General features: G+C 42.8%; 1 protein-coding gene across 2 annotated transcripts in view; it reads left to right on the top strand.

Moving 5' to 3' along the window:
• SMOC1 (SPARC related modular calcium binding 1) overlaps positions 1–27,354 on the top strand; it is a 65,679-nt gene extending 38,325 nt beyond the window's left edge. For both annotated transcript variants that reach the window (XM_028725179.2, XM_028725172.2), the window contains exons 7-13: positions 1,081–1,161; positions 14,245–14,437; positions 15,514–15,596; positions 17,075–17,180; positions 21,611–21,858; positions 22,756–22,806; positions 23,982–27,354. In XM_028725179.2, the coding sequence (XP_028581012.2) occupies positions 1,081–1,161; positions 14,245–14,437; positions 15,514–15,596; positions 17,075–17,180; positions 21,611–21,858; positions 22,756–22,806; positions 23,982–23,998 (779 nt within the window). In that variant the 3' untranslated portion in view covers positions 23,999–27,354. The remainder of the gene's footprint in view (positions 1–1,080; positions 1,162–14,244; positions 14,438–15,513; positions 15,597–17,074; positions 17,181–21,610; positions 21,859–22,755; positions 22,807–23,981) is intronic.
• The last annotated feature ends 206 nt before the right edge of the window (positions 27,355–27,560 follow it).

Raw genomic sequence — 27,560 nt, 5'->3', positions numbered from 1 at the left:
GCCTGAGGCGTCTGTAACCCGAGGTACCACTATAATAAAAGTTCTCAGGGCAGCTTACAATTTAAAAACAGTCATATCATAAAATATGATGCAGAATGAAAACAAATGCCAAATTAAATTCAAAAACAGAAAAAGTGGAGAGCAAACGTATGAGCTAAAATGGATTTTAAAAGCCACAGCACATTTTAACAGTCCTGAGATCTTAAGAAGCCCTTTACCTGATTCTAGAAGAACTTACAGGTAGGTGCCAGGTGAGCCTCTCCAAGGAGGGTATTCAGTAAGTAGGATGTCACTGCTAAAAGGGCCCTCTTCACTCATAACCACCTTCTGCTCCTCACCTGGCTGATGGCACCTGAGGTAGCCCTGTGCCCTTCTGAAGTGCTTGTGCTTGGCCTGCTGTCATGGTAGTCTGATTAAAGCTCTTAATCTAATTCAAACTACCAGATAAATTGATTAAAGATTGGAGCCCCTAGTCTGTAAGAAAACAACAAATTCATTTTATTTTCTGAAAGTAACAAATCATGTGGCATAGAAAACGAGAAGGAAAATTTTAAAGACGTCATTTTTCTGGGATCCAAAGCAGTGCCTGCTGTGTCCCACTTATGGAAGAGGACATCTAGCTCCACAGTTGAAGCAGCAGCAACCCTTCGCCCCCTGAAGGGTGGGGTAGCCCTCTGGAATTGACTCCCAGTGAGGGGCTGCCACTGTAAGAGCTTTGTGCAGATGCTGGGCAAGGTAGCTAAATCCTGGCCAGTGAAAAGTAGCTTTTCTTCATCTTTTAATTGTTTTTAATTATTATTTTATCTTACATTTTTTCAGAATATTTACATTTGATGTCTTCTTAAGGGTTTATAATGTACAAGACTTAATCAACTTAATTGCTGCCCTCTCCCGCAGAATGCAGTGATCAAGCTGAGTATGTAGGAGATAATATTTTAGGTATCCTGGTCCCAGCCTTGAACTTAGCTCAGTAGCTTACTTTTCAGCACCATAACACTGTTTAATGCATTAGTTACACACATATATATCACACACGAACACACATATACATATTAAAAGGCATTGGTTCTTGTTTTCCAGAGATCACAGCTCCTACCCTTTGGATTAAGCATTTGGTCATCAAAGATTCCAAACTGAACAGTTCTAGTATGAAAAATTCAGGTAATGCTTACTTATTTTCCTTCCCATGTTGCAGATGGAGGCTAATTCAATCCCGCCCGTAGTTTTATTAATCAAACTGATGAGAGTTTCCTCCCCCTGGTATCTTTCCAAAGATTTTCCCACTGTTACTAATTATCCTAGGTGATAGCTTTGTGGTCTGACTATTGGAAGTTCTTTTTAAATGCAGTCATAAAGGCATTCTGGGCACATGTGATGGGCAGTTGACTGGGCTTAGCTAAAATAAATATATTCTGCACAAAATGAAGCCGTACTCAATTTTCCTTCCATTATCCGACATGGTGATGTTTAATCTCTCAGTATGTTTACCTGCCTTGACTCCTGATTCTGGTTGTATAATCTGAGACTAGGAGAAACTTACTGTTCTAAACAGGTTACCTTCGATAAGGAGCAATGGACTCTATTAAAAATATCATTCTGATTACTATTTCATATTCTTACTCTTCACCATAAGGTCTCAGGTTACAGCAATTATAAAAAAATATTAAAATCAATTCAAAACCAATTAAAGGAGGTTGTGTGTGTTTGTGTAATGCCAGGTACAGTGGTACCTCGGGTTAAGAACTTAATTCGTTCTGGAGGTCTGTTCTTATCCTGAAACTGTTCTTAACCTGAAGCACCACTTTAGCTAATGGAGCCTCCTGCTGCTGCAGCTGCGCCGCCGCAGCATGATTTCTGTTCTCATCCTGAAGCAAAGTTCTTAACCCGAGAGGTAATATTTCTGGGTTAGCGGAGTCTGTAACCTGAAGCGTATGTAACCCGAGGTACCACTGTAATGAGGTGTGTTTTCAGCATGAGGTGGAAGCTACATAATAAAGGTACCAGATGTACCTCTGTGTGGAGGGAATTCTTCAGTTTAGGATCTGCCACCAAAACTGATGCTGTTTCCTGGAGCTCCACCACCAAACGTCTGAGGGTAGTGGAATTACCCAACAGGCCCATGCTACCATTCTGAGACCCTGAGAGGGTCTGCAGGCAAGGAGGCCACCATTCAGATATTTGGGGCCTAAGTCTAATCACTAACCGGGGACACCTTCCTTCTTCTGCTAGGCTAGTCTGTTAACTTCCCTAGAGCACGTTAGTAAATTGCTGGTGCTACTCGTTCATTACTAGAGGAGTTTGAAGGCAGTGCCTGAAAAGTTGGTGGTTTTCCTTGCTAACGGATCAAACAGAGAAGACAACTTTTCAGAGAGGGACTGTGGGGTAGCCCCTTCACTGCAAGGTATGGGCTTTGCTCAGAACCCTTTGTACCACAACGTTTTTAAGTGTGGGGTAAAGAGGGATTCCAGCCGTGCAGCCAGCCTACACTGTCAACCTTTCAAGAAAACCACAGGATGATGTAATGAGTGGATAAATGGAACTATAAACAGCTCTGGGAAAGCTAGCAGTAGCAGTCAAGTAAATACTTTGCAGCGACTAGTGGTCTGTACATGACGTTATTTGAAAGGAAGAATGAGTAATCTACTAAGGTTAGCAGCTGAAGACAGGTTTTGTATGTGTGTGTCTTTTTTTTTTAAGACAGCCTTGGCACCCAGAAATCTGGGCACTTTTTATATTTTAAATAGAGATTCAATAGAGATTTTCTATTATAATGTGAGCAAAAATTCAAATAGTTCTATTGTTTAAAAGTTACTTGATTCAATCAAGTAATGTAAGAAATGCAGTAAGTGGGACTTGAATGATATTATTTTAGTTGGGAGGCAAGGGGATGGTGGCACTGATTGTAATGGGTTACAATATGATGCAAACTGACCAGCAGTTGAAACCCGTTAGAAAGTTTCACATGCATTGCATAGGACATCTGTGAACCGGTTCAGTATAAATTTGGTTGACTATTATTATGAGATTTAGCGAGCATTTTTTAAAGCCCTAAGGCCACTTTGTTTCAGTGTCAGTTTACATCTGAAGGTATTTGAAAATCTCAGTCAACTGAATTTGCTACTTGCTTATGTAACATGGTTTCTAGGGGCTATATGGAAACAAAGATGGCTGTTCCCATGCTATTCCATGGGGTGGCCATCTTTTCCCCCTGTACAGATCCTTGAAACTGTTCGATATGACCACATAGTGCCATTTCCCAGAACATTCCCAGCCTCATTTTGAAAGCAGATGGCCTTTATGTTTTAAGGAAGTTAAAGGAGATACAGAAGACACAAGAAAGTGGCTTTAAAACCCTTGAACCACCTTGTAGTATGGCAAATTTATTAAAAAAAAACCAACCTCACATGAAAGCTGTGCATGTGCAGAAAGTATAAAATAATTCTTAGTCAAATATTGATTTGAAATATGAAAACATTATAGCTTGTTAACATCAGTGTGTGCATGTGCATGTGCATGTGTGTATAGGAATCACTAACATATTAGATTCCAATTATGAAAATGCTCATTTCTAGTTTCTGCATCACCCCTTATTTTCTCCTGCCTGTTTTCCAATGTTCCAAGTGTTTTGCAATAAATAAAGCATTATAAAATAAAATGCTGCTTAAACATACTGGGTTTGCAAGAATGATTTTGATTTGGTGACGAGGAATGGATATTCTGTTGTTGTTGTTTAGTCGTTTAGTCGTGTCCAACTCTTCGTGACCCCATGGACCAGAGCACACCAGGCACAGGATATTCTGTTACAAGGATACAGATTATTTGACCCAAAGAGATTAAAACAGGCTTCCCCAACCTCGGCCCTCTAGATGTTTTGAAACTACAATTCCCATCATCCCTGACCACTGGTCTTGCTAGCTAGGGATCATGGGAGTTGTAGGCCAAAAACATCTGGAGGGCCGAGGTTGAGGAAGCCTGGGTTAAAATATAGAAAGTTAGTCTATAGGGCTCTGCATTCTAGCAAATGCAATACTGTTAGAATACCAAATGCACATTTCTGGAAGCCTGACAGAATTTGGAATGGTGATTAGAATATTTATTGGCAGTGGTGGAAAAAATATATGTGAACCATTTTATTTTAAATTAGAAGTGGGGTGGTCCATCCTTGGTGAACTTAAGCTTTAAGTTGGCTTGTCTGGAGGCAAGTATGGCTGAAGCAAGGCAAGGAGTGATGGAAGAGGCTAAGCCCTTCCAGACAGCCAGCAAACAAAGTAATGAATAACATGCCACTGGGAACCAGTTAATCTAACCTTATGAAAAGGTGCAAAGTATACAACTGGGAAAAATAACACCGTATAATAATCAGCACGCAATCATAGGTGCTAAAACCATATGCAGCTAGACAAATAAATGAGGTTCGCTCTTGCTGGCCATGTGATAAATCACTCACAAAGAATTCAGTCTCTCCCCTACCTCCAAAGAAAGAAAACAAATTACTCCAAGCACAAAGTCATAACAGCAACCTCCCCACAGCTGCTGTAAAGTCACATAGGGGCAGGAAGGGAGAAGGGGAGGGAAAGAAGCAAGGTGTGTGTGTGGGGAGCAAGGTGTCATGAGACGTTAGAACAAAATGTCAAAGTGCTTGACTGGGAGCCCATGGATTGGCCACTGGAGTTAGAATGAAAACAGAAAGGCACCCATAAACGCGGGTTAGCTTTCCTGCAAAAGAGGTGCTGGGGCTCAAGCATGCCATTAGTTCCATATCCCATGTGTGGGTCGGTAGGTGGACTTTGCACTCAAGTGGTGAGACAAATGCATTGTCCCTGTTCTCCAAGACATTGGCCTTATTCCAGATGTTGTGGAACTGAGCTCTGGAATGTAAAATAGGTTTGGGGGCTGAGCTCTGACTAATGCTAAGCTCTGTAATTTAGGTTTCAAATACATATTTCAGGTTATTATATTTAAGATGGTTTGAGGTTAAACTGGACACACACCCGGAGTTCAGTGAAGGGTGCCATCTGCGTTCTTTGCAGGCGAGTTCTACTAAGTTTATTTTGGAGAGTTTCCCACTGTATCAGTTTGTTCTCCATCTTGACTCCTCCTAATGGTTTATGAACCAACACTGCACATTTGCCATATGGTTCTGTATCTCTGCATTTCAAATAGGAGAACCACAGTGAAATTCACTAGGTGGTAAAGGCTAAAAGGTTATCCATCATGCTACTTCAGAGACAAAAGCACTTGTAAACAAAATTCAGAAACAAAATTGTACTGTATTGTGTTTTACTGTAATTTTTCTTCTTGTGCTTTTTGTAGAGGTATAGAAAGCCCAAGACAAAGCATTTGGTCTTCTAGAAATTGTGGTTATGGAAGGGGGGGAAAGTCTTCACTTATTTCTTTTTTGAAAGCGAAATACTCCAGTGATTGCTATCCGACCCTAGATGGTATGTCATGAGAAGTGCAGGTGTTCTTGTATAAAGGGAGTGGGGATAGAGAGGCACTTATGCATCTGCTCCTCCCAATGTTTGCTCAGCTGGTGTTGTGCTCCTAAATGGAAAGGGGAGTTTTTGCCCTTTCCTTACCTGCTGTTTCCATGACTTGCAGGCTTTTGTTTCGGGGGCTGGAGGGAGATGCCTCTTTCCCACACTGAAGACTTGTCAGTTACTGAATGTATTGCATGGCTTTTTGTTTCTTTGGTAGGGAAGGGGAAATTGTGTCATAAGGAACATAAAGCCTCCGATCTCTGCTGAGCGTTTGATCTGGGGATACAAATCTCCATTTTCAATGTCCCAGCCGTAGCATTTCGTACTCAATGCGCTGTTGCCAGATGAGCCATTTTTGTGCCTTAGGTGGAAAATCTGTACAGTGCCACACAAGGCGGTAACATTTAATAATAAACTACATAAATAATAAAGGGGAATTTGTACGTTTATTTAAGATGACCCCATATCTACTTGTTGAGATGGGCCACCTCACCCTCTCTAATGTTGACAGTAACATTTCTCAAGACATCTGGGTATAGGGTGGTATATTATTCAATAAATAATAAAAATAAAAATAATAAAACAAATCTGGGGTGATTCCTGATAGGTTTGGAGGATTTAGCTGGTATTGTTAGTGATCCTGTTAAGAGCTTTGTTGCCTTTGGAATGGTGAAGGCCTCTGGTGGTTGACTTGATTCTCCCTTCACCTGCTATGGAGAACCTATTTAGTACTAGGGAAGGATGAAACAGCCAGTTTAGTTTATTTTCATTACTCATTTTTTCAAACTTAAATTCAGTTCCTCACATTTCTTTTTTTTCTTTTTTTGCAATTTTTTTAATTAAGTTTTCAATACAATTATACAAATATCACCATATCAAACAATTTTCACAAATTTCATCTTTTGGACTTCCTTCAGCTTCTCTGCCAATCATCCGTATTTAATTTTTTTGTTACGCATTCCCTAAATTTAATATTGCCTTTTAGTATACCCTTTCTAACTTGTTTTCTTTTTTACAATACTCCTCAAACTTTCACAGAGCTTCTTTAAATCCCACTAGCGTTGTTTGTTCATCACATATACTTTTCAGATACTCTGTAAATTTTCCCCAGTCCTCGATGAACTTATGGTCCCGTTGATATCTGATCTTCCCAGTTAGTTTGTCCAGTTCTGCATAATCCATCAGTTTCATTCTCCATTCTTCAAGGGTCGGTAGTTCCTCCTGTTTCCATTTTTGGGCCATTAATATTCTAGTTCCTCACATTTCTGCAGCGATTTGCATTTTTTAAGTGCCTCACAAAAATTCAAGATTTTAGTGCAAATCTCTTGTAATATACACATCTTTGTATGCAGTTATCCCTGGTATACACATTTTTGCAAAATAGTTCCCCCTTATATAATGCACTTTGTGTGTTCCTTTCACTAATATATGCACACTTTACCCTAGCATATGCAGTAATTATGCTGCACTGATTTATGGACTTTCATTTGGAAAGTCATTTGGAATTAAGTTCAGAGTGAAATTGCAATGGCTTTTATTCTACAAACGAGAACTTAAAAGCTAAACCAGACACCACTTTTTAAAAAATGGACTTGCTCTGTATCATAGAATCATAGAATCATAGAATCATAGAGTTGGAAGAGACCACAAGGGCCATCGAGTCCAACCCCCTGCCAAGCAGGAAACACCATCAGAGCACTCCTGACATATGGTTGTCAAGCCTCTGCTTAAAGACCTCCAAAGAAGGAGACTCCACCACACTCCTTGGCAGCAAATTCCACTGTCGAACAGCTCTTACTGTCAGGAAGTTCTTCCTAATGTTTAGGTGGAATCTTCTTTCTTGTAGTTTGGATCCATTGCTCCGTGTCCGCTTCTCTGGAGCAGCAGAAAACAGCCTTTCTCCCTCCTCTATGTGACATCCTTTTATATATTTGTACATGGCTATCATATCACCCCGTAACCTCCTCTTCTCCAGGCTAAACATGCCCAGCTCCCTTAGCCGTTCCTCATAAGGCATCGTTTCCAGGCCTTTGACCATTTTGGTTGCCCTCCTCTGGACACGTTCGAGTTTGTCAGTGTCCTTCTTGAACTGTGGTGCCCAGAACTGGACACAGTACTCCAGGTGAGGTCTGACCAGAGCAGAATACAGTGGCACTATTACTTCCCTTGATCTAGATGCTATACTCCTATTGATGAGGCCCAGAATTGCATTGGCTTTTTTAGCTGCCGCGTCACACTGTTGGCTCATGTCAAGTTTGTGGTCAACCAAGACTCCTAGATCCTTTTCACATGTACTGCTCTCAAGCCAGGTGTCCCCCATCTTGTATTTGTGCCTCTCATTTTTTTTGCCCAAGTGCAATACTTTACATTTCTCCCTGTTAAAATTCATCTTGTTTGTTTTGGCCCAGTTCTCTAATCTGTCAAGGTCGTTTTGAAGTGTGATCCTGTCCTCTGGGGTGTTAGTCACCCCTCCCAGTTTGGTGTCATCTGCAAATTTGATCAGGATGCCCTTGAGTCCATCATCCAAGTCGTTGATAAAGATGTTGAATAAGACCGGGCCCAAGACAGAACCCTGTGGCACCCCACTAGTCACTCTTCTCCAGGATGAAGAGGAACCATTGATGAACACCCTTTGGGTTCGGTCAGTCAGCCAGTTACAAATCCACTGAGTGGTAGCATAGTCAAGACCGCATTTTACCAGCTTCTTTACAAGAATATCATGGGGCACCTTGTCAAATGCCTTGCTGAAATCAAGGTAGACTACATCCACTGCGTTCCCTTCATCTACCAGGCTTGTAATTCTGTCAAAAAACGAGATCAGGTTAGTCTGACATGACTTATTTTTCAGAAATCCATGCTGACTATTGGTGATCACAGCATTCCTTTCTAGGTGCTCACAGACTGTTTGCTTAATGATCTGCTCCAGAATCTTCCCTGGTATTGATGTCAGACTGACTGGGCGGTAATTATTTGGGTCCTCTCTTTTCCCCTTTTTGAAAATAGGGACAACATTTGCCCTCCTCCAGTCTGCGGGGACTTCGCCTGTTCTCCAGGAATTCTCAAAGATGACTGCCAGTGGTTCTGAAATCACATCTGCCAGTTCTTTTAATACTCTTGGATGCAGTTCATCTGGCCCTGGAGACTTGAATACATCTAGACTAGCCAAGTATTCTTGTACTATCTCCTTAGTTATTCTGGGTTGTGTTTCCTCTGCTGAATCATTTGCTCCAAATTCTTCAGGTCGGGCATTGTTTTCTTTATCGGAGAAGACTGAGGCAAAGAAGGCATTGAGGAGTTCAGCCCTTTCTGTGTCCCCTGTTTGCATTTCACCATCTTCTCCTCTGAGTGACCCCACGGTTTCTTTGTTCTTCCTTTTGCTACGAACATACCCATAAAAGCCTTTTTTGTTGCTTTTAACCTCTCTAGCAAGCCTGAGTTCATTTTGTGCTTTAGCTTTTCTGACTTTGTGTCTACACGTGCTGGCTATTTGTTTGAATTCCTCTTTGGTGGTTTCCCCCCTTTTCCATTTTTTGTACACATCCTTTTTTAATCTTAACTCAGTTAAAAGTTCTTTAGATAGCCACCCTGGCTTCTTTAGGCACCTTCCATGTTTCCGTCTCATTGGTATTGCCTGAAGTTGTGCTTTTACTATCTCCCTCTTAACAAACTCCCAGCCATCTTGAACTCCCTTTCCTTTTAGTATTACTGTCCATGGGATCTCACCCAGCACTTCCCTAAGCTTTATGAAGTCGGCTTTCTTAAAGTCGAGAATTTGAGTCCTAGTATGCTTGGCTGCTCCTTTCCGCTGTATAGTAAACTTCAGAAGAGCATGATCACTCGCGCCTAATGATCCTTCCACTTCTACCCCACTAACCAGGTCATCAACATTGGTTAGGACCAGATCTAAAATGGCTGTTCCTCTTGTTGCTTCTCCCACTTTCTGGACAATGAAGTTGTCTGCAAGGGCAGTGAGGAATCTGTTTGACCTTATGCTCTTGGCTGAGTTTGACATCCAACAAATATCAGGGTAATTGAAGTCCCCCATTACTACTATCTCCCTTCCTTTTGCATGCTTGGCCATCTGTTCCAGGAAGGCATCATCTATGTCCTCCGTTTGGCTTGGGGATCTATAGTAAACTCCCACAATGAGGTCACTGTTATTCTTCTCTCCCTTAATTTTCACCCAAATGCTCTCACTTTGGCTTTGAGGTTCTAAATCTTGGATCTCTTCACAGGTATACACATCCCTGACATATAACGCCACTCCTCCTCCTTTCTTGTCTGGTCTGTTTCTTTGAAATAGATTGTATCCCTCCATTATTACATTCCAATCGTGGGATTTATCCCACCAGGTTTCAGTGATTCCTATTATGTCATATTTAGTTTGCTGTACCAGGAGCTCAAGCTCATCTTGTTTATTTCCCATGCTTTGCGCGTTAGTGTACAGACATTGAAGTCCATTAATCATTCCCCCGTGTCTCTTATTTAGGGATTTTTTCCTCCCACTACTAGGTCTGCATGCTCTTTGCTCCATTCGGTCTATGACATTTGGATGATCATCTTCATCAATTGATAGACTCCTACCTTCAGGAGCACTGTCTCCCTCCCCCACATTAGTCAGTTTAAAGCCCTCCTGATGAGGTTTCTGAGATTTTTTGCAAAAACATTCCTCCCAACCGTTGTGAGGTGCAGCCCATCGCTTGCCAGAAGTCCATCTTCAAGAAACTGCAGTCCGTGATCTAAGAATCCAAACCGTTCCTGTTTACACCATTTGCGAAGCCAGTTGTTCACTTCCACTATTTTTCCCTCTCTCCCTGGGCCACGTCGTTCAACTGGGAGGACAGATGAGATGACAATTTGTGCATTTAATTGCTTCAATTTCCTGCCCAGAGCCTCGTAATCTCTTTTGATCTTCTGGAGGCTATTGCTTGCAGTGTCATTGGTTCCCACATGAACCAAGAGGAAGGGGTATTTGTCAGTGGGTTTTATGATTCCTTGCAGTCGTTCAGTTACATCTTGGATCTTAGCCCCGGGGAGACAGCACACTTCCCGAGACATCTTGTCAGGCCCACAGATCACTGCTTCTGTTCCCCTCAGTAGGGAATCCCCTATCACCACCACACGCCTCCTCTTAGGTCTGGTCGGGGTTCTTCTGTGAGCTGTCCGTTCCAAGGTCGCCTGGACATTCCCTGAGGACTGCCTTTGCTGCTCGTCTTCATATACCTGATCGACTGTAATGAGGGAGAGATCCTCAAATGGAGTCTGCTCTTCGTCTTCCATGGTAGGGGAAAGGACCTCAAAGCGATTGCGTATTTCTAAACAATCAAAGCGAACCCTGGGCCTCCTACTTCTTTGAGTCACGTTTCTCCATATATCTGGCTCCTGTGTTGGTGAACTAGCCACCTTCTCAGGGGAGTCCCCTGTCTCTTCCTTGGTGGAGACGGTGTGCTCTGTTGCTTCCAAGAAGAGTTCCAGGTCTCTAATTCTTTGGAGCGTAGCTACACGTTCCTCCAGTTGTACCATGTCCTTCCATTCCTTGTTCCAGGCAAAACTGGACCATCTTTCTAATAGTTGGCTGCATTACTGGCTTCGTGCCATACACTGTCATGAAAGCATCCATGGGGAAATAGGATTGTATTCTTCAGACTGTTTGAGCCTAGGTGACTTGTGTAAATCCATGCCTACGAATGAAATTACACTTTTCCCCAAAAGGTCTTAACAGGAAAAATGTCATTCACAAATAAGCCACACTTATTTATTCTCTACCCTGAGCTCTTATAAATTAGTTTGGAGTGTCAAAGGGATTAATCCAAAATATAGCTTAAATGTTTTGTGGGTCAGAAGCCCTGATTGAAAGGAGATTCCTAGCACTTGCCTCACTTCTCCCATTTCTTGTTGGAAGATGAAATCTAGAATTTTAATCTCCCCAAAAGACTCCCTCCCTCTTTCGCTTCTTGTAGCAGCAGCAGTAGGTTGGCAGCATTGTCGGCCTCCTTCCCTGATGACAGCAAAAGTTGGATAATGTGACAGTCTTATTCTTTTAAAAATGGTCACAGCTTTATTATCTTGGCCAAGTTGTCACTAAGCACCTCCTTCCCCTACCCATTCATTATGCTGGACATTGTTCTTTTCCCTTAGCTCAGTCACTAATTTAACATAGAGAATGATTTATTTTCCATTCTGTTTCTCTTTTTGATGACATTGACTCACTTTCCTAAATAGGTGTTTATAACTACTTTTTAAAAAGAGAATGCTGGTCTGGACCGTGGAAAGAAAGAATTTATGTACCATTTTTTTCTCAGACAGATGTGGGGAAAACATATTTTCTCCCAAGCCATTTAAGCAGGGGGGAAAATCAAATACAATATGGCCCTTTCAGTTGTTCTGGAACTACATGTGAGCAGGGAGAAAAACACTTCTGAAAGCTAGGAAAAATGAAATGAAGGAGAAAGAGGAACCAAGGAATTCTAACAGGGTGAAAAAAATGGGGAGGTGTTGGGTAGCATAAAAAGAGGTTCCCAGGCTGCAGATTACCCAGCTGTGCGATGAATGTTTAAGGGTAAACTTGAGTAGGATTCACATGTGAAGCTAGAATAGAGAACCTAGCACAGAGAAGCTGCCATTGCAATCTTCCCAGTCTATCACAACCATCTCCACTTCTTCTTCGGTCATCTGCTTATCCAGAATTTGAGGACATGGTATGTCTTTAAGAACATAAGAAAAACTTGCTGGATCCAGGTCATGGGCCCATCTAGTCCAGCATCTTGTTCTCATATTGGCCAACCAGATTCCTTTGAGAAACCCATGAGCAGGATATTAGCACAAGATCACGTTCCCCTCCTGTGAGCCAGGAACAGATGCTCCATATTTTGAAGGATCGTAGTCAAGATTGCTTTGCTACTTCACCTGATGCTGGAGTGAACTCTTGGACTCGACATTTTGCTTTGAATTCCTGCATTGCAGAACTTTGGAGTTAAGATGTAAATATGTCTGGAATGCCCTTCGTTTCAGTGGAGCATTTTCCATTGCATAAAACAAATAAATGGAAAACTTGAGCAGACCATGAAGGGGATTATTTGGCTCCCTTTCCCCTGCATCTGAATAAATGAATGACCCACCTCACCTTGACAGGAAAGGTGTAAATTGCTGTCAGGCAGAGAGCTTGAGTAATTTGGCAGCTTGTGATGTAATTGATTTGTGAGGATGCCCAGAGGCCTCTAACTGAATAACTCCTCTGTTTGTATACAGCACAGAAACAGTCACCTTAAAATAAAGAGTAAAGCCTGTCAGCAAAGCAAAGTTCCCTTAAATATCAGCTGAGGACTTAACTTTTCAGATTTTGTTTATTTTTTAAAATTACCCCTCCTCTCTACTCTATTTTGCAACCCTGATCAAGTTGCTCTCGTTATGCCAAGTTGCGCGCACACACACACACACACACACACACACACACACACAGTTGTTGTATAAAGGCATCATTTGTGGAGATTTTTCTGTGGTAACATTATTTTGTGTGTGTATGGGGTGGTCCATCTAGGCCAGGGATAGCCAAATTGATGCCCCCTGGATGTTGCGGGACTAAACTCCCAACATCCTTGACAACTGGCCATGCTCACTGGGGCAGAGAGGCGTTCTAGTATAGTATCATTCACTGGCTATCAGTAATCTAGGCAGTGGTTTCAAAATCCATGGAGAAATCTATACTACACATCTCCCATGGTATCCCTATGTCTTAGGCTGTGTATGCACTAAAGCTTTTGTTAAGGGTGGCTGCAAATCGTAACTCTGTGAGGGTTAAAGAATGTATTTTGAAGATGATTTAAAATGATAGCATGCTCATAGCCTTACAGAATCATTTCTGGGTTGCATTCTTGGGGGCGCTTACAAAGCATCAGCCAGGACTGTCAAACTGTGATGTTGTAGTGTCTGGAAACTGGCTGTACCTTTGAACATGGTCAACACTCCTCCCCTACGGCTGTGTGTTCCACCAGCAAGAATGGTGTAAAAGCTTAAGGGAGGACCTCTTGATTCCCAGGAACTGCAACATTCCATGGAACACAGGTTAAAAACTGCTGGATTGAGAGATGTAGTAGCAACTGCAGCTGTTGGTATCTTATCTCCCTTAAGTAAAGGTAAAGGGGCCCCTGACCATTAGGTCCAGTCGTGGCCAACTCTGGGGTTGCTGCACTCATCTCGCTTTATTGGCCGAGGGAGCCAGCGTACAGCTTCCGGGTCATGTGGCCAGCATGACTAAGCCGCTTCTGGCGAACGCCATTTACCTTCCCGCCGGAGCAGTACCTATTTATCTACTTGCACTTTGACATGCTTTCAAACTGCTAGGTTGGCAGGAGCTGGGACCGAGCAACGGGAGCTCACCCCATTGTGGGGATTTGAACCGCCAACCTTTTGATCGGCAAGTCCTAGGCTCTGTGGTTTAACCCACAGCGCCACCCGCGTCCCTTATCTCCCTTAAGTATCAAGCACTAAAAAACAAAACAAAACAAAAACCGCACACAAACTTGATCACTGGCTAAAGATTATCTGGCAAAGTAATGTCTCGTAAAAACCTGAACCACAGTGGTGACTTTTGTGACAGCATCTTAGGCCTCTGGCTGTAGGATCATATTGCAAGTCATGTTTGAAGAAGGTAAATAGGGCTTAATTCCTTTATTTATGGGGTTTCCTAAATTATCAAGGTGAGAACAGGAGGTGGGGCTTCATCATATGCCCTGGATAGTGACCCTCCCTTTCTTTTCTTTTCCAGAGAAAGTTAACTCATGTGACCACGAGAGGCAAAGTGCTCTTGAAGAGGCCAGGCAGAACCCTCGCGAGGGGATTGTTATCCCTGAATGTGCCCCTGGAGGACTGTACAAGCCAGTGCAGTGTCACCAGTCCACAGGATATTGCTGGTGTGTTCTGGTAGACACTGGCCGTCCTCTGCCTGGTACTTCCACCCGGTAAGAATCACCTCCTTTTGAATTACATGTTAGAAAATAAAATAAACTGTGGCCTGGGAGTAAAGGAGCCACCACTTTAGGGTTCAGAACGTACACTCAATATACACTTCCTTTCTCATCTGCTAGGCTGTTTTCTTGTTAGTGAATAGCATAGTTGAACCCAGAGGGCAGAGGATTTATTGCCAATTCTCCTAGAGGAAAGCCATGGTATTAAATGTCAAAGAGAGGGAAATTTAAAATTAAATAATATTTTATATGTTAGAAATGCCAGTGCATTTCTCTTCTGCACATTAAACTGACTTAAACCCCACACAGATGGAAAACTAAGACAAAGGTATTTTAATGTGATTCTGCATATTTTATTAAAGCTCCTCATTTTCTTTGCTGCTCCCACCCTTGATATGTTAACCTGTCCTCACTTGCTTCTCTCTCCCACACTCATTGCACTTGTTCCTTCAGGGCAACCTGTCCCCACCTGTTCCTGTAGAACCTTGGGAAACAGGCAAAGAAAACAGTGTGGTGATGGGCTAGTGCAAATACTATAGACACAAAAATATTAATAAGTTACCAATGCCTTAAGTGTAAAAACAAGCCAACAAAAAAAGGGATGCGTGAGACAGGTCTAATTAGTTCTGCGTTCTGGTTTGCTCAGGTTTCTGGGAGAGTTGTGGGGTGGTTTTGGGGAGTCCCCACAAGACAGTGTGCCATGTCTAAGTGATCTCCTTACACCCTTTGGACTTTCTAGGACTGGCCCTGGGAGTGGGGTAGGAGGTCAAGATGAGCAGCATTAAGCCCTAAGGAGAGAATCCTGTTCTTGCAACAACCAGTCCCATTATTTTGCTCTTTCTAACCCCCCCCCCACCCCAATACTCCTGTGTCCAGTTTCTCTGATCCATTCCCTTCCACTAGCTCCAGGTATATAAAGTCGGCAAATAAATGCCATGGGGCACAACGTTCACACCTGCCACTTGCGCTGCTCCAGCTAACACTTGTTCACGGGGTGGGGCAAAGAGTGGGAGAACTCCTGAAGTCCATCCCTTAAGGACATATTCTTTTTATATCTCTTTGGTCTCTAGATACGAGACCCCCGTGTGTGAAAGTGACGCCAGATCAAAGAGCCCAGAAACGGATGACCCTTTCAAAGACAGAGAACTTCCAGGTCAGAATGGAGAAGAATTCTGTCTGTTCTACTCCCACCTCACTTGCTTATGGCAGCATTAAAAGCTAAGATAAATAAGATAATGAGAATTATAAAATCACAGATTTGTAGCGATGGAAAGGACCCAAAGGGCCATCTGGTTCAGTCCCCTGCAATGCAGGATTCTCAGACAGATAACCTAAGAGAGAACTTTTGCTTAAAAACCTGCAATGAAGGAGAGCCCGCCACCTTCCAAGGTGGTCCGGTCCACTGTCAAAGAGCTATTGCTGTCAGAAAGTTCTTCCTAATGTTTAGTCAGATGGCTCAGAGTGCTCTAGGGACAGTTAGCAAGTGGACCTCTGAGTTGAGCTTTGCCTTGGGTTTTTATCTGTGCTCATACGTTTATTAAATATTGCTACACTCCCTGAAGATAATGGTAGGAAATTTCATCATCGTATGCTTATTTGTATGCCACTGTCTCCCAAAGTGACTTGCAATATTTCAAATGAACAGTAATTATAGTAGTTCACAAGGCGTATTAGAAACCATTTGAAACAACCAGAATAAGAATAAGACAAAAAAAAAAAAAAAAAAAACCCTGAAAAATTAAGAGAAGAAATTACCCCTCCATGTAAAGTCTGAAATAAATATATGCTTTGAATGTGGGAAGTAATCCTACTCCACCCCTGGCTTTCCACTTACTTCCCAACATTTTTGTTGGGCTCCATGTTCATCAGAGTAATTCTTGTACAAATTTTGCTACAAAAATGGTGGAGGCCAGAAGAATGTGGCTGGCTGGTTACTCAAACATGCCCTTCTGCACATGTGTGGCTACTAGTTTTTTATACTAGTTTACTGATGCTTTATGAGCTGCTGGAGGTAATTTTAATTATTTTTAAATCTTGTATTATCTGGTAATATTTATGTTTAAATCTGAACCTTGCATTTTAATCCTTTATGGATTTCCACGTCACCAGAAACTTTGTGTGGATCCTACTGTATTTTAAATGAATGTAAACAAACATCCACACTGTGATTTAAAACATCCATGTGAACTGAAATCCACGTTATTCTCTGATATTGCTATCTTGGTGACTGTGTGCTTGAGTTCCTGTGTCCTCATCGCCTCCTTTACCTTTTCCCTTTGCTGCATTTCCTATTGTGTCGGGAGGACTTTTTGTTTGCTCATTTACACTGATTTCTATGCAGAACTTGCTGTATGCATTTGTTCAACCATTCTTCCGTCTTTGCCTTGTTGACTTTGGGAGCAGCACCATAGAATGCATATATGACAGAAAACTAAAATGTGGGTCACATTTGGAAGGGGGTGGGTGGGCAGGTGTGATTTAGGCTGCCTGCAAAAATGCAAGACACAGCAGTCATTAAAACTGCACCCAGACAAAATTTGACAACTCCATACAGCATAGGCATGGCCTTAGGAAGTGAAGAACCTGTTCTGACTACCATTTGTTCAAAGGAAGCTTCTATTCCCTTTGCAGGCTGCCCAGAAGGGAAGAAAGTAGAATTTATTACAAGTTTACTGGATGCTCTTACCACAGACATGGTACAGGCCATTAACTCAGCAGCACCTGCTGGAGGCGGAAGGTGAGTTTGGGAGGCATTCAAGTTGAACTGAAACAAGAGAACCAAAGATGTCTCTGGTCTTAAAGGAGACTATTTCATTTGAATAATACACTAGGGAAATTCAAGTTCTGGACTCGTTCATAAGTAGGGATGGGGAGGAATTTGATTCAGTTTGCATTTGAAGATGTATGTACCCGATTTGTCATTTTTGAAACAATATGCAAACCGAGAAACAGCCGTTCTTTGAAATTCACCCTTCTCCGAATTTTGCAATGAATATGCATCTATGAATCAGTCTGCCTAAGTCCTGTGCATTTCCCATTGGTTTTGTAACAGTGCACATTATCATATTTTAGAAAAGTGCAGTGGGCAAAGTAATATGACCTTCAGTTTCCGAAGCAGATATTTTTGAGTGTTATTTCATATCTTATTTACTGAATTTTAATGGCTTTTGTAAAGGATATCTTAATTTGGCATTTCTGCCTTGTTAATCGTATTAGTGGTTGAATGTCTGTGAACTGGATGTTCTGCAGTTTGCTGGTATGTTCAACATGCAATGCAAATATAAATGCAGATGATATTTTTTAAAAAAAAACACATTTTCCTTGGTTTTAAGACTAATATGAGCCAAAAACCTCTGTAGGAGGAGGTATGCTTACCCTTTTCTAAGCCAGAAGTGGCTTGCTTTCAGATTTAAGTAATTTTGTTGTATCAAATACAGTGAGTCAGAGGTGAAGAAGACTCCAGAGAGTATTCGGCATCCTTAATAGTTTGTGTTTCAGTCTTTGTGCCATTGTAAGCAGCACTCTTTAAAATAAAGGAGGCAAAGTTAGTTTGCTGGAGAACCTAGGCAAATGTAAATAGAAAAACCTGTGATTTCTTAAAAGCCCTTACCATGCCAATAACTGATTTTCATGAAGTAGTGTTTACAGAAAATAACTTTTAAGCAGTACCTGATCTCAGAGGAACTCACCAGAGGAAAACTGCATCCTGGTTTTTAGGAAAAAAGGAAGGACAAACTACATTCTGAGTGCAGGAAAAGTACGCTAAAAGGGGCAGGGGAACAGCAGCTTTTTTAAGACCCCGGGGTTTCTCATTGCCTGGTGTTCAAACAACTCATTGACTGAAAACACTGACAGGAGAGAGCAGCCAGAAATTTAACGATTGCATTTTCCTTCATAACCTGCTTTCTAGTAGGGCTAGAAACTTACTGTTAAAATAAAATACAATCTCAGGCACCCCAGGGCGTGTCACTAACCAGACTCTATCTCTGCATATAGGAGACAACATGCTTGAGACAAAGCTTCTGAAGTTGTGATCAATATGAGGGGTTTTTTTTAGCCCTTCAGCATTTCAGGGATTGCTAGGCTTCCATCACACATTCCCAGTTACTTACATGGTTTACATTACAGTCGTACGTATCTTGGATCCCGAACGCCCTGGAACTCGGACGTTTTGGCTCCCGAATGCCACAAACCCGGAAGTGATTGTCCCAGTTTGTGAACGTTCTTTTGGAACCCAAACGTCCGACGGGGCTTCCGCAGCTTCTGATTGGCTGCAGGAGCTTTCTGCAGCCAATCAGAAGCCACAATTTGGTTTTCGAATGTTTTGGATCAAATGGACTTCCGGAACGGATTCCGTCGACTTCAAAGGTATCTTGATTTGTTTCTGTGGGAACTGGGTGGCATGGTCAGATGGAAGGTATCAGTCAAGTCACAGCTTTACAGCATTTATTTGCTATTTTGCTTGTATGCCAGCCTTTGGGGGAGAGCATGAGGTGACAAACTGGGGCAGATTGTAAGGTTGTGATTTTAAACCTTGCTCGTGACTATAAAGAGGTGGGTGTTTGAGATGGGTGCTTGTTTGGATTCACAAATGTGTTGCAAATGAATGACACAACTATTTTGAGAAGCAGTAATATGCTGCTTGTCATGGCCGAGAAGAACCAATGTGCTGGTTGTGTCCTCCTCCTCATTTGCTAAGGAGCATAATATAGTGCCCTGATGTTAAACTCAGATAAATCTGGCAGGAGACAGAATAGTATGTGGTGTTCATTAGTGGGCTTTGTTTCTGAGTGAGGTCAGCGGTTCCACTGTTCTGTCACTCGAATTCCTCACTTTCTATCGTGAACAACTGTTTTCATCTTGATAGCAGGGCCAGAAACTGCCAGCCCACAGAGGGCCTTAGCAAATGTTTTCAATTTTCTACAGATGTTCACTCAGCAATTTGCTGTCCTTTTGAAACCCTGTGAGGCAATTTGTACCTGCAATACCATACCACATGTTTTCAGACGAATTTATTGTGCAGATGCTTTTACATATGTCCAACTTTACTATTATTTTTATTTAATTACTGCAAGGGGAGAATTCTGATTGTGGGAAGATGACAATACTTAAGATTTCCACTGCATTATAGAATGTTCAAAGTGCTTCACATTGATTATCTCAGAGGTTTAGGCTATACCAGATGAATTAATTCAAGCATTTCAACTCAAAGGGGCTAGGAAGTAAAAAACAAAACAAAACACCGCAGCAGAAGCAGCACAACATCACATGGTATCACAACAGCACATTCAAGCATGCAACTAAATTTACTTACCTTTTAAATGGCTCAAGACCGCAATACCTCAAGGGGCTGCCTCTCTGCATATGAACCAGCCCAGACCCTGCAATCACTATCTGAGCCCCTTCTTTGTGTGTCTTCTCCACTAGAGATCCTGAGGGTGGCAACATGAGAGTGAGCCTTTTCAGTAGTGGCTTTCCACATGTGGAATGCTCTTCCCAGGGAGACTCGCCTGGCACCTTCATTGCATATCCTTAGGCACCAGGCAAAAGCCTTCCTCTTCTCCCAGGCCTTTGCTTTGTACATGTTTTGGTAGGACTCCATTGAAAGAGGAAGAACTGCTGATGCCCTGTCTGGTTTGACCCTTAGCTTAATAACCATTCTAAGCCTATTGATGGATTAACAGGCGATAGCTCTGTCTTGCAGTGCGCCTTTACAGATGGTTTTATTCCTTCATTTTGTAGGTGGATAAAATGTGGCTCTGGGACGCGGGTGGCGCTGTGGGTAAAAGCCTCAGCGCCTAGGGCTTGCCGATCGAAAGGTCGGCGGTTCGAATCCCCGCGGCGGGGTGCGCGCCCGTTGTTCGGTCCCAGCGCCTGCCAACCTAGCAGTTCGAAAGCACCCCCGGGTGCAAGTAGATAAATAGGGACCGCTTACCAGCGGGAAGGTAAACGGCGTTTCCGTGTGCTGCGCTGGCTCGCCAGATGCAGCTTGTCACGCTGGCCACGTGACCCGGAAGTGTCTTCGGACAGCGCTGGCCCCCGGCCTCTTGAGTGACATGGGCGCACAACCCTAGAGTCTGTCAAGACTGGCCCGTATGGGCAGGGGTACCTTTACCTTTACCTTTACCTTAAAATGTGGCTCACCATTAGATCCACTATAAGACCTCATAGTGGAAATTGTGGTCCATAACATGGCTGTGTGCTTGTGTGCATCTATACGTGTTTGTGGTGTTACCACAGCAAAAGGGGGAAACAGCCTTATGTTTGCCAACCCCCTTTTCCCTTAAAAAGCTGACCTAGGTAAACATGTTTTTGTTGGTCAGGTTAACCTGGGTGTGTGGAGGAGGGGAGAGGTGATCTCATTTCCTCCTGCATCTACATCTAAGGAGCTTTCTTCAAACTATCTGTGTGCAGCATTAGCAGAACTGTTGGCTTTGTTCTGATGTGGTCAAGCAAAGTAGGCTCTTGAGACTTTCTACGCTATTCCTTATTTTGTTGTAAGTCTTAGGGGTTTTTTTTTGGTGTGTGGTGGAGCAGAAGGCAAACTATCTTTTTGAACAAATTTACTGCCCCTTTTCTGCAAGACTTGCAGTTTTGGAAGATCTTTCATGTGGTTCAAGTTTAGTGAGAGATGGTGGCATGTAGGGAAACAGTAACCTACGAAGTGGCTAACTGTGTTCTCTTACAGGTTTTCCCCTTTCCTGATGGTTTTGGCTGAGAGTGAGGCAACACACACTTTAAACAATAGATCTAAGCATCACTAAAACAAGGACCTTCTAAGCCAGCTGTATGTTGTGGATCTGCTTCACCACCAAGAGCTGAATTACAAAGAGAAATTTAAATAAGCAATATTCCTTGTTTATTACACTAATGCTCTAGTACACTAACTTTCTGCTTGAATTTCCCCATGTGTTAGATATTATAAACAAGCCCTTCCATCTGATAGAAGAGACTGCTAGAAGTCCCCTTAATGATTTCTAAAAACAAAAGCACAGCTTTCCCTAATAACCATTTGCTATTGCTAGACTTAAGCAAACAAAATAGGACTCCATCAGAACTTTTGTCAAGAGTCTGCTCTGCCTTAGAGAGAGAGAGAGAGAGAGAGAGAGAGTGTATTGAAAAATTGGGGGTTGTGTTTCCTGTGAGCCTTCCTTCTCTTGTTTCCAGGTTCTCTGAGCCTGATCCCAGCCACACGTTGGAAGAGCGGGTGGTCCATTGGTATTTCAGCCAGCTGGACAACAATAACAGCAATGACATCAACAAGAGGGAGATGAAGCCCTTCAAGCGCTATGTCAAGAAGAAAGCCAAGCCCAAGAAATGTACGCGGCGCTTCATTGACTACTGTGACCTCAACAAGGACAAGTCCATCTCACTACAAGAACTGAAAGGGTGCCTGGGCGTTGGGAAGGAAGGAGGTGGGTAACACTTTTGTCATACCTAAAGGACACAGGTGGGGAAGCTCAGGCTTGGCAGGGTGGTAATGTGTCTGACCATCAAGATTTTCTCCAGCCAAACCCTCTCTCCAGCCCTACTTTGAGTGCTTTTGCCTGGCAAGAATGTTTGCCTGGATGCAGGATAGAGTTCTGTGTGTAGAAACCAGTTTATTGCATAAAAGTAATATTTGCACGCATTATTCTGCCCACTTTTACCTCAGCTGTCGCTGGCATGTGGCCCCCAGAAGGTTGCACAGAAGGGAATGTGGCCCCCAGGCTGTCAAAGGTTCCTCACCCCTGCGGTAGCACTTGAACAAACCAGTCTGCTTTAGGAAGCAGCCTAAAGTTTAGCACCCTCTGGTGGCCATTGCCAAAGATGCCAGTTTGCAAAAAGAAACATGAAATCATGTTTCTGAGCTTCAAAGTTGCCCAGATGTGTTCAGTTTATATTTCCATGGACACTAAAAGAAGTACCTTTTATAACCAGGAGAAGGCACTTTTGCTCCTAGCAAATTTATACCTGAAATCACTCGCATCTTTAGCAAGAGGTGGTTATCTTGAAACCGGCATTCTCAAGTTTTTTTGAACAAATCATCATTCTATAGAATGACACTTTTTGGTGGTGGTCTGAAACATTGCACATGGCAGATTTATTTTTCCTAAGTCTACTTCATCACTACTTCTTGAAAATACAGGCTACTCTGCCTCAGCCAAAATACCTTTGCTGTAGAGGGATGTGACCTTTACACTTTCTGCTTTACTTCTTCCTTGCGGGCCTTCAGTCATCATCACTGGTAGATCAGCCTTGCTACTTTCTTAAATCTGCAGTCTTTATTATACATGAAAAAATATACTGGACAAAGGATTTATATTTTGCAGGGAGCGTTGGAAGTTTCCCCCATGGAAAAAGACAAGGTGTTAACCCTTTCAGTAAGTACTTCTGTAATTCCTTCCCCTTCCTCCTGATCTGAGTCACTCTTGATCAGCTGTGTTTTTTGGGGTTCTTCCCCCCCCCACCCCCAATCCTGCCTAAACCTACTGCTAGCCATTGCCTGGCCCAACTATAATGGAAAGGAGCTAGTCCTGTGGATATTACTGATTAAGCAGGCAAGAGGGTGCTTCCATATGACAAGCTGTATTGATCGCTGGGATAGCTCTTGTCAGTATTTATTTATTGAACTTCATTTAAAGCACTTGGATGCTACCTTTTCACATCTCTAGGTATCTCAAGGGGAAATAAAATTAAGACAACAATGAAATTCAATAAATGTGCCTAAGACAGTATATATTAATATGCATGGGAGAGAGAGCTCCTGGAGAAGCAAAACACAAAATAACCCACCTAGCCCAATGTCGCCTAAAATAAAAATGATTGGCAACCTTTCTGAAAGAGGGCACTCATTCAGAGCCTGGCTCTCACCCTTTGACTGCAACTACTACCGAGCGGAGTAGTCCTTGAGATAGAAGCAGCATAGTTTTTTATTAGCTGCACCTTCTGAGTTGGTTTTAAGGGCATGCCCAGGTAAAGTCCTTTACACTACTCGGTGCTTAGCCATACTTCTGTTTGTCCCATGTTTTATAGGCATGGGGTCCAAGAAGTGTTGCGGGTGTTCCTGGGGAAAGCCATGGGACAAAAGAAAAACCTCTTGGAACTGTGCCTAGAACTCACAGGGCAAGAGGAAGTGTGGGTGAGAGCCCTCAGTCCTCATGGCTGCATATAGTGAGGTTTCTGCTGTCTAAAAAAGGGACAAAGCTTTTGCAACAGGTATAGCCAGTAAAATGTGCTCCTTACCGATGAGTTTGGTGTATACTAGTGGTTGTTACCAAATTGGTATGTGCAATAGGAGAGATATCCCCACCCCAGCAATTCATCTCTTTAAATCTGCATTAAACCCCAAGGTGTGCAGAAGGGAGGGAGGGAGAAAGAAAGAGAAGCCCTATTTTTTGTAGCCTTACTGCATATTGCATTCCCAGGTATTATTAGTTTGTTTCACAGGGGAAATCTGTTAATTACTTACTAAAAATTTAATTGGAGATTTCACAATTTTGTTTCTTCCCTCCCTCAAACTGTTGCTGTTTCCCGCTCCATCCCTCCCCAACTTTAGTCGGACGTCTTGTCTAAGAGCTGATGGAAAAGCATGAACCAGATGGAAGGAAGGACGAACCGGACACATCGCCAATTGAAAACACTCAGGTGGAAATGGCAACATCCAATGTAGCAGAAGTGGCCACCACAACATTTGCACTTTTGGAAAAAAAAAAATAACGAAGAGGGGTGGAAGTTGGTCTACTTATTATGCCATTTTATATAGTACTTTAGAGAAGAAGAAAGAGTAAACAAAGAAAAAAGAAAGATAAAGAAAACTGAACAGCTACTGATGAGTTAAATGTTAGGGATTTGCTTGGACTTGAAGAATGATGTTTAATATACTGTATATAAATGTAAATTGTACAGTTGTCTTGTGCTGGCCTTAGTGTGACTATTTGGTTTCTGCCTATGACTTTTTTGAAGCTGGTTTAGATTAAAGGGGTACAGAGGACTCTGGAATCCAGGGATGCATTGGTTTCTGCAACCAATCAAAATTCAACTTTTTTTCTTGCACAAGCATCATCATGATTCAAATAAGTCAACAGTGTTGGTGGCTCACACATTACTTGAACACTGTGTGTGCATGTGTGCACACTCACATACGCATCCATACACAAACACAAATGCAGAAAATGGGACTAGTCAGCACTAGTCCCACTCAGAGTAGTTTCTCCCTCTGGAGCATCTGAGGGCTAATTTTGTATAGCTCAACTATGATCTCTCAACCAGCCAGTGCTCAAGGCCAAGACCGCCTTAGCTACAGCAGTATGACAGTTTCATGTGCTTTCAGGGTTTGCTCCGATATTTTGTGTTATGGGGTTTAAAGCTAATTGCTGCATTGGCATGAGAATAGCTTTCCCTACCCCATGCTAAATCTTATTCCTGCTGGACTAGCTGCAATCAACCTCCTGATTTTGTTTGGGTCTTGGATGAATGTTGATAAAAGCACATGTCTCCCACACTTTTGCAGAAGAAAGTGGCGTGGGGAAGTAAAAGGCTCTACTGTCAATATAAAATGGAGCAGGAGGCGGCAAAACTGTTCTTAAAAGATAGCATATGTGTGCTAGCAGTATTTGTGCTGTCCTTGTTCCTGTACGTTTGCAGGGTCTTTGTGCTTAACATCTCACTGTTGAGAAATGAGGGATCTGAGTGCTATAGGTGTGCTTCCACCTTTTCTGTTGGAAGTTGTCCTGCAAACTTGATTGCCTTGGGTTCCTCTGCTTGCACCGTGATTTGTGAATCCATATAAATGCTCCTCAAAAGCAGTGTGGCAATGCATCTCCATGTTTTAGCAGTGGGCTGTTGCAAGCTGAAATACTCGAACATCATTGTAAAATGGCTGCTTTTCAAGCAAGTCACAATGGTGGATTTACAGGACAGTGCCTTGCCCTCCCCCCCCTTTAAATATTTTGGCTTCAGTTAAGGTATAGACAGTTGAGTCTCAGTTACCATAGAGGATGCTCAAGCTGAGGAATATCATGCTTTCTGGGGTTTCATGCATGGCCACTGTCCTTTGAAACCTTCTGGAGAACATTCAGCCACACTTTTATTGGAAGTAGCCGAGTCATAAGCTCATCTTAAGCTGATGCAAGATAGTGTGTACGGACTGTTTTATTTAGTGGGATTTTTTAAAATGTCTATTTTGATTGGAATTGGTAGCAGAGCAATCAATAGTCTGTAGTAATAGTTCAGACTCTGAAATAAACCCCAATAGAAAACACCAGGGGTCATGTTCTACTGTTGAGAAGCAGCCCTGCACCGTCTTTCTCAGATGGTTGTTCCATTATGGTGTCTGTTTTGGCAACCCTCAATATGTCACTTGACAGGAACATACGAAGCTTGTTGGTCCTGGCTCCTTAAATGTCCAGCAGAAGCGAAGCAAGGTTGTGAAAATAGTAACACGGTTCTTTGGATTCTGAATCTTAGTGGACTTCTCTGTGGGTAAAAGATTTAAACTGGCCAGAAAAGTTTAGATGCTTCTCTTTGAAAAGCTGTGCCAATTTTTTTTCGCAAGTATATTTTTAATGTGAATCTTTGTCTCATGGAACAGCAGCACCCACTGCTGGCTTCTCTTGCATGTCACATACAATGTATGTGCCTTCCCCCTCTCCAAGCTCCTCTCTGAATATTCCCCTCTTCTTTTGTAAACTGATCGTATTGTGTATGTGTATTGTGTTACTTGGTTTTATTATACAGTGTAAAAAAGTCTTATGTGGCCCACTTGACCCTGTTGTAGGAATGAAGAACAACTTGTAAAGAACTTTCTGTCAGCGTTCTTTCTTTTCACATGCTGCCTCCCCCCTCCTCCCTCACCCAACAGCAATAGCACAGACACTGCTGTAAATTCTTCTGTGACTCACTAGCTCACCTTGTCAAAATGGCCATTGCTTGTTCATCTGGAGAGGCAGCTTTCACCCCACCCCAGCAATACAACTTTTCAGTTTTATTTCTCACACAGGGCTTACATCATCTGATCCATAGTCTCGCTAGTTGAGCATCTTGTCCACAAGGGCCAAATAACCTCTTGTTGGAAACTTTAACAGCAGCACATAGTCCTAGTTGTTCTTTCCTTGTCTGCCCTTTTGATGTGTTAAAAGGTAAAGGTACCCCTGCCCGTACGGGCCAGTCTTGACAGACTCTAGGGTTGTGCGCCCATCTCACTCAAGAGGCCGGGGGCCAGCGCTGTCCGGAGACACTTCCGGGTCACGTGGCCAGTGTGACATCGCTGCTCTGGCGAGCCAGAGCCGCACACGGAAACACCGTTTACCTTCCCGCTAGTAAGCGGTCCCTATTTATCTACTTGCACCTGGGGGTGCTTTCGAACTGCTAGGTTGGCAGGCGCTGGGACCGAACAACGGGAGCGCACCCCGCCGTGGGGATTCGAACCGCCGACCTTTCAATCGGCAAGCCCTAGGCGCTGAGGTTTTACCCACAGCGCCACCCGTGTCCCTTTGATGTGTTACAGATACACTAATCTTGGGGATGTTTGCCCTGAGCAGAAGGACGTAGAGTGGTAACTCAGGTTAAGAACTTAATTTGTTCTGAAGGTCTGTTCTTAACCTGACACTGTTCTTAACCTGAGACACCACTTTAGCTAATGGAGCCTCCCGCTGCCGCTGCGCGATTTCTGTTCTCACCCTGAAGCAAAGTTCTCAACCCGAGGTACTATTTCTGGGTTAGCGGCTGTAACCTGAAGCGGCTGTAACCCGAGGTACCACTGTAATAACAGTCTTGCAGAATTAGCCCAAGACTCATTTAGCCTAGACTTCCATTGCCACTGTCTAGCTAGATGCTTCTGGGTTTACTCATGAGCCTGTGCATAAGGGAGTGATGGCCTCCCCTTTTTGGTTGTCTTGGCCATCTATTAATAAACTAAGGATATTTCTGTTTATCAGTGTCTTGACACTTTTGTCTTAAGACTGTAAATTCACCTTCTTTCCATCTCTGGCTACATTCAACGGAAGGACATCTAGTCCAACCCCTTCAATGCAGGAATCTCAGCCAAAGCATCCATGACAGATGACCATTCAACCTCTGCTTATAAACCTTCAAGGAAGGACAGTCCACAACCTCCTGAGGGAGTCCGTTCCACTGT

The sequence above is a fragment of the Podarcis muralis genome, chromosome 1, assembly GCF_964188315.1.
Source record: "Podarcis muralis chromosome 1, rPodMur119.hap1.1, whole genome shotgun sequence".
Lineage (NCBI taxonomy): Eukaryota > Metazoa > Chordata > Lepidosauria > Squamata > Lacertidae > Podarcis > Podarcis muralis.
Note: the sequence above shows the minus strand (reverse complement) of the source record. Positions and strands in the feature narration are given on the sequence as shown.